General features: G+C 43.8%; 1 protein-coding gene across 1 annotated transcript in view; it reads right to left on the reverse strand.

Annotated features, from left to right (window-relative positions):
• Positions 1 to 2,463, reverse strand: part of LOC136863738 (RYamide receptor-like) — a 529,727-nt gene extending 527,264 nt beyond the window's left edge. Inside the window, exon 1 of the mRNA XM_067140092.2 lies at positions 2,101 to 2,463. Coding sequence (XP_066996193.2) covers positions 2,101 to 2,463 — 363 coding nt within the window. The remainder of the gene's footprint in view (positions 1 to 2,100) is intronic.
• Positions 2,464 to 8,050: the final 5,587 nt, after the last annotated feature.

An 8,050-nucleotide genomic window follows, 5' to 3' on the forward strand; every position in this document is an offset into this window, starting at 1 on the left:
GCTCTCTCTCTCTTTCTCTCTCTAAGGCATTCTTCACGGTTACGTCTCAAAACTCACGGGGTAAAATTAGTAGAGAATAGTGTCAAAACTCACGACTGCTTACTAGTAGCTAAATTAACATTCCAATGAATATGAAGATTCACGACTCCAGACAGCATGTGTCTGCGATGACCGCAGGTGGGGTGAGGTTCGCGGTGACACACGTTGCCCTTCAACTCTTGTTCGTCCACCCACATTTAGAATAGGATACTCCGTGTATTGTTAACAGGAATTATCACCGTAACACAGACCAAATTCTCCAAGTATAACACTGATCTTTATTCAGTTATTCTGCTTGGTGTAATCGAGCAGCGCACAACATGGAATTCCTTACTTCGCAAAAGGGTAAACCAAATTGAATGTACAACTGATATAGGTGTTATAATAAGAGAGAAAATAAGTCTGGTGAAAGAGTATGATTATGTCATAAAAGACTGTCGTCCGCGTGTGCCGGTGCAGTTACAATTGCAAGTTGACAACGCTCACCAGTGTTTACGTGATGTCCGAACGTTTCTCAACCTCATGTCGCAAATACTGTACTTTGTGCAAGGCTACAACTCAGGGTCACTTCTTGATGAGAGGGAAACCTATTATAAGAAGGCACGCAGTTTCGGCTGGCGATAACAGTGAACCTTTTCGCACAATTCCGATTACATTTCCAAACATATACACTCGTTATGTGGGTAGGGTGGGCATTTATCCATTCAGAGATGAACTGGCCTGGATCGCGAGTTTTGGGAAAGGTGGAGATAAAGAAACCAGCTCTTACTTAATCCTCTTACCGAGCGAGTTGGCGGTGCAGTTAGGGGTGCGCAGCTGTGAGCCCTCATCCGTGAGATACTGGGCTCGAATCCAACTGTCGGCAGCCCTGAAGATTGTTTTCCGTGGTTTCCCATTTTCACACCAGGCAAATGCTGGGGCTGTACCTTAATTAAGGCCATGACCGCTTCCTTCCCACTCCTAGCCCTTCCCTGTCCCATCGTCGCTATAAGACCTATCTGTGTCGGTGCGACGCAAAGCAACTAGCAAAAATTTAAAAAAAATTATGTTGCATGTAAATGCATATTTTGGCCATATTTTGCTCATTTTAGTGATATAAGGTGATATATTAGTGATAATAAGGTCATATTTTAGTCAAATAAAGTCATATTTTGACCATTTTTGTTCAAATTGAGGCGCCGTTTTTGAAGGTATACGTTATATGAGTCAATTTTCAAACACAGGATTTCAAAATACTGTAGTAGATGCATTTTCCTTTCTTTTCGTGAAAGAAATAGGTAGCAGGTTTAGAAAATATGATTCCCGCAAAAAGTTGCTCGCCGACAGACACCCCAAAAAATGCTAATAGGCCTACCTCTTTTAAAAAAACAGAATAAGAACTGGATGTATAAAGTTTTAACTCACCTACAGCAGCTCTGTCAGTCTGCATGATTAAATGTGTCTGCTGTATTATCGCTTCTCACTTTTTGACACGTTTAATGTAAGTAATCCTCTAATACTTCCTACCTACCCCTAAAATTTTTAAGTCATATTTTACCTTTTCTAGGTCATGGGTAGTGATTAGGGCACATTTGCTTGCATAATTTGTACTACTTTAGGTCATAAATTGCCGAACCCTTTTAATCATGTAAATATAACACCCGTGAGAGATTCTGAGGATAGCATATAAGAGCTTCTGAGTAGTAGGCTTCGATCACATTAGAGGCACGCTTGTGCAAGTAATTTGGTGGCGCGCGCGTGCGCAAGCGTGCATATATAAACAAAATCTTCAGGAGAGCAACAGAAACAAGTGGTGACTTGCCCATCTCCGCTCACACTGCCCGCCACAAGCAAGTGCACTCTTGCGCAAGCTTCATCCGACCCAACTTCGAAACAATGTCCTCATCATCTGACATCTCCATTTCGACTGACCTGTTCAGAATAATTAACTTGCACCTGCTTGCATTTAGTGTGAGCACATTGCTGTTCAAGCCAGCTTGCGCATGCGCGCGCCACCAAATTACTTGCACAAACGTGCCCCCAGTGTGATCCAAGCCATATATTAAAGACACGGACACTTACCTGGCTGTAACTGACGGTGTGGCACATGGCCGTACCGAAAGGCCAGTGCTGGAGCAGGAGCGTAGACACGAAGGAGAATGGCACACAGAAAATGGTCAGCATGATGTCACCTACTGCCAAGTTGACAATGAAGTAGTTAGTGACAGTCCACATTAGTGGAGAAGACTGTACGATATAACACACTAGACCATTGCCACAGAGTGCCACTATAAATACGGTACAATATAGCACATAGACAGCTGCTTGGAAGTAAGGGGAGGCCAGCGCTCCGACTGGGGTCACTTCATTACATGTGATGTTGTCTAGAAAGTCTGTTGAGTTCGGTGGGATCTGCATTTCTTCATTTCCCATATCGTTAGACATGATCTTACTGGGACACTTTAGACGACGAAGGAATATTTAAAACTGAACGTCACTTCAGTTGGTTGGTTGGGTGATTTTTACATGCTTATCACACCCGCGTGCCGCCGATACTAAATTTCAGCACAAGTTCTAATATGTTATCTAGAGCAAAACTCGGAGATGTCAATCAGAGATTGCACTTATCTTTGTCAACAGCGTGATGATGGAAGTGATCAGGATTTATCGTGTCCACAGCTCGTAATCACTCAGATTACACTTGGTGATGTTCATGAAGATACCGGTCTCTTCGAGCGGGAAGCCGATAGGACACATGTTCCTCTTCAACCTGCAACAGAGAACACTGTATCATACTTATACTCTAATAATGATATTATTATTATTAATAATAATAATAATATTAATAATAATAATAATAATAATAAACGTTTTAATTCTCCTTGGGTCAGGCGGCAGTGCACCGGCCTCTCACCACTGGGTTCCGTGGTTCAAATCCCGGTCACTCCATGTGAGACTTGTGCTGGACAAAGCGGAAGCGGGACAGGTTTTTCTCCGGGTACTCCGAATTTCCCCGTCACCTTTCATTCCAGCAACACTCTCTAGTATCATGTCATTTCATCTGTCAGTCATTAATCATTGCCCCCAGAGCAGTGCGGCAGGCTTCGGCAGCCGAGATATTTCATATTCTCGCCGCTAGATGGGGGCTTCATTCATTCCTACCTAACCCGATCGAATGACTGGAAAGAGGCTGTGGATTTTCATTTTCATTTTTCCAATAAACATTCGTGAATATGTTCAGTGAAACCTTCAACGTTGTGGTTAAAATCCGAAACAATGAACGTTAATTTTTTTAAAGAATCGTCAGGTCCCTGTGGTTCGGATTCTTATAATAACTTCAGTTCCCGCGTTTAATGATCATCAGCGGTGTTGCCAACTTGGTGGTTTTTTATCTTCGTCAGTGGGTGAATTTTAACACACGATGGGCAGTGGCAAATGTAGTCTTTTTCATGCTTATGTCAGTGGATATTCTGGTGGTTTTTCAATTAAACATTTATGTAATGTGATAAGAGGTTAAAATAATGTAATAGTTCAAATTTTTCTTGACGTTGACGGTGGTGATGCCATCAAAAGGCGAACTGGGGAATCCCTAAACTTTTGGCGGAGCTGAAATGTATGGAGTTCCCTTAAAAATAAGGAAGTAAGGAACATTTCAGTACGTCCTTTGTTCTTTCACAGTAAAGTGTCACTACTTCAAGTGTCAAATGGACTTAGTATTGTCATAGAGTCGTTGATTCACCTTCTTGAATCAGGTGACTCGGACGCCAGCGTAATGATTAATATGTCAGTTGGAAAGATGTGTCCTTTGCATAATGATCTCAAACCATGGACCCGTTAATTTCTGGTGGAAAGCGATGAAATACTGCGATGCAAGTGAGACCAATTCGTTTCAGGAGCTGACAATATCAGCACTGCCACGCTTCTCGCATTGCCATGGTCAAATGTGGAATTGGGGAGAATGTATAGTCAGTAGACCGTTTCATGAACTAAAGACAAAAATGGAATGGGACCCGAAATGGTATATTCGCTTATATTAACTCGGGCAGGTCTGAGAAGCTGCCATATGAGCTATCAAACGAAGTATCATAACAAGCAGTGATTGTTCTTTTATCGAAATGATTGAAAAATACATCAATGATTGCATATTTTTGCCTACAATTATATAACTCGAAAACTTTCAACTTTTGAACTACAAGGAGTAGTATGAGCTAGGGGAAATCTAAAACACCTCGTCAGCATGTTTTTGCTGAGTCAGCACCCGAGGTCATTGACCCTATGACGTCATGACCACGTGACCGGCCACGTGCTATTGTTTGTAAACAAAGCGATGCGACCTCACTTTTTGTGAACAAGTGAACGTGGCTAACCTCACCGCTGCCATCTTAACAGGTCCTAATTTTGGACACGTGGGCTCGGAATTTGAACAAGTGAACGTGGCTAACCTGACAGCCGCCATCTAGACAGGACCTAACCACGTGCAATTTCGCATGGCTAAACTCTTTGCCGTTAACTGGACAGGTCGGCGCGGAATGTTTGAACAAGTGAATATGGCTAACCTCACTGCTGCTGTCTTGACAGGTCCTATTTTTGGCTACGTGTACTTGGAATTTGAACAACTGAACGTGGCTAACTGACAGCCGACAACTTGACAGGTCCTTACCACGTGCACTTATTTCGCGCGGAATTTAAAACGATCGCTAACCTTACAGCTGTCATCTTAACGGGACATAGCCACATGCTTTTTTGACAAGTGTGTGACCCTAACCTCACTGCTGTTATCTTGATGGGACTTAACCATGGGCGACACTACCTTAGAGGGGGCTATTTTCCTTCCCGACACCATCTTGGAGGGGCCTAAGGACTGTAGTTTAACGGCAGCTGCCCTTCTCGACATGCCACTATCTTAGAAGGGGCCTATAGACTATAGTTTTAAGACTAGCTGCCGTTCTCGCCATGCGCCTTCCCGACATCATCTTATAGGGGCCTGACGTCAGAGGACCCTAGTTTTAAGGCTAGCTGCCTTTCTCGACACCATCTTGGAGGAGCTTAAGGTCCGTAGTTTATGGCATGCTACCCTTCTCGACATACCCCTTCCCGACACCATCTTAGAGAGGCCTAACCTCAGAGGCTTATAGTTTTATAGCTAGCTGCCCTCCTCGACATGCCCCTTCCCCTCTGACATCATCTTGGAGCGTATCCGACAGCGTGACGTTACGGAGGTCACCTCAGTCCCTCCTCTTCCTCCTCTTCACAGTTTTACGGACAGATGCACTCCTGCACTAGAGGGCCCTCCCCCTCGGAGGAAGCCTATCTACACCGTCGCTAAGGCTTAATGTCTCCATCCGACGCATGACCTCCACTCCTGAACAAGATATAACATGTTTTAATCAATCCTGTTACAATGGACCGGAAATACTGTGCTCTCTACTAAGAGCATCAATTTTCTGTGTGTTTAGAACATATATAGTCTGTTTTTATCTTACAGTAAATATTTGAATAGTCATCATACAATCCTATCGTGCTCTGAACAGAAAAAACCTTACCTTCATTATAAATATATAATAGGAGGAAGGCGCGCTTTACCTTATTGATAAAAAAAGAGAAATTTACACGCAGGCATATGATGATTGCATGGAATAATACTACATATCTCTCTCTCTCTCTCGCTCACCTTATTTCGCGAATATAACATCAATTTTATGTCGCAAACACAATAGTCACTCTAAACAGATTTTTTTAAATTATGGATTCGAACTCAGATCTCTCTCTACTCAGCATTAGAATAAAAAATCTCTAATACATGGATTTCGAACCCTGAAAAAATCATATATTCCAACCCTGTTCTCTCAGTTCATCGTCAGAATTTTAAAAATCTCTTATGTATGCAACACATGGAATCGATCCCTGTTCTTACTGGATTAATGGAAGAATGAAAATACCTCACTCCTTATTTCGTATGCTGTCTACACATGATTCATAACACAGTTACCGTAAAAAATTGTATACATGGAATCGAATACTGAAACTCTCTGATATGTAAGATAACAAACGCACTACTTCTTTGATGTTATACGCACACATCACTCTCTATAGTAAAACCGAACACATGCAAAAATACGGAATTGATTATAGGACAAGCAAAAGCTGTGAGCTAGCCCTTACACACGTACATTTTATCACAACGCGCAAACACACACACACACACACACACACACACAAGTTTTAATTCTCTGCATACTTCATTCACAGATATAGCAATTGAATGGGTGCTCGCAAAAACGGGCTAACCAACAAATTTGGAAAAAATTAGTTATGTGCTGCTATCAATTGCGGAAGGTTCAAAGTATCTTCTGTGAGGTGGGCTAACATGGGGCAGTCCTTTGCGATGAGATACAATGCTTTGAACTTTATGCCACTCTATTTAGGCCAAGTTTGTTATTGCAAAATCGGGCTAACAGACGTTTACGGAGGATGCCGTAAAGATGGCGTTGTTGTATATGTAGGTTAGCAAACCTTATCCCCATGTATACTAGAGCCTGTGGGTGTTTCATGTGTTTTTATGCGAGATGAATGGAAGGATTTAGTAAAAAGAGCTAGAGTAAGAAAGCCATTTCTAGTAGTAAAAATGGAAGTAATAAGTTTGTGAGCACTCAACCTTTGCTAGAAAAATTAACCAAGAGAATGGTATCTGTAAATAAGCAAAGAGCACTAATTAGTAAAGTTTCAGGCATACTATTTATGAAAGATGTAAATTGTTGAGGAATATGATTGTGTTGACCTTCACAAAAGGAACAGTAATGGTGGTCGGCCATCACTTGCTAGTGTTCAGTTGTCACCAAAGTACAGTGTTACAAGGCCAATAAAGCCAGCAAAGCGTAAGGACTTGCTTGAGCTACTTGAATATATCCCTGCAAGATATCACCAGTATCACAGAGAACTGACAGCAGGCAATGGCCAAGAGGTGACTGAGGAATCATTTTCCAATGCATTAGAATATGACCCATATGAGGGAAAGTTATGTCATATTTCAAAATAAGTCTGAAGCATCTTTATGTGGAGCCTCCGTGGCTCAGACGGAAGCGCGTCGGCCTCTCACCGCTGGATACCGTGGTTCAAATCCCGGTCACTCATGTGAGATTTGTGCTGGACAAAGCGGAGGCGGGACAGGTTTTTCTCCGGGTACTCCGGTTTTCCCTGTCATCTTTCATTCCAGCAACACTCTCCATTCTCATTTCATAGCATCAGTGTGAAGCGAGCAGTGGAGGCGACGGGACGTCACAACTAGTTCTTCATCATGTGCAGATCCCGTCCAACCCATCGTATCAGGAAGGCCACCCTAGTGTCGGAGCTGGGGTGGAAAGGTGTTGAAGAGCGGTCATACTTGCCCAACACTGGGGCCTGGGTCCCCCTTCCTGTCGTGCCAGACATTCAGACATCCATTGCACAATATTGGGCCAGCTTCAACCCTGATCAAGATATCGACCCGCCTCCAGACTTTTATACCACCGCTGTCGACGACCTCCACATCCGTTCTGCACCATGGGACATTATTGGCAGCGAGGAGGATGAGGACCCAGGCTCCCGTCCAGGCTCCCCTGGGCGTCCGGGATCACCTGACCAGAGTGAAGACGATGCCCGCAGCATCCTCGGAGGACGACGAGGACGACGACATCGCGTATGACGCCAGCTTCAATCGACCATTACCACGCCACCTGCCAGCAACGGATCCTCTGCAGCCTATGCTGCTCCCTCCTCGGCCGCGACCGAACAGATACGTGTCCGTAGCGGTGCCCTTAGCCAATCCCGTCCCATACCTCGATACTCCCTTAGGCAATTACGCCACAAATATTCTCCAGGATGGCGTCAACCTTCCAAGGCTCCGAGGGAGCCCTACGATTTTCCGCTCATCACGAGCTTCCCCATTAATGAACCAAGCCATCAATGACCTGATTCAGCATCGCGTACTGCAGCCGGATCGGCCGTCTTCAGCATTCCCGATCTTCCTAGTTCCGAAGGAGAACGGCACAGCACG

Source organism: Anabrus simplex, chromosome 2 (assembly GCF_040414725.1).
Source record: "Anabrus simplex isolate iqAnaSimp1 chromosome 2, ASM4041472v1, whole genome shotgun sequence".
Lineage (NCBI taxonomy): Eukaryota > Metazoa > Arthropoda > Insecta > Orthoptera > Tettigoniidae > Anabrus > Anabrus simplex.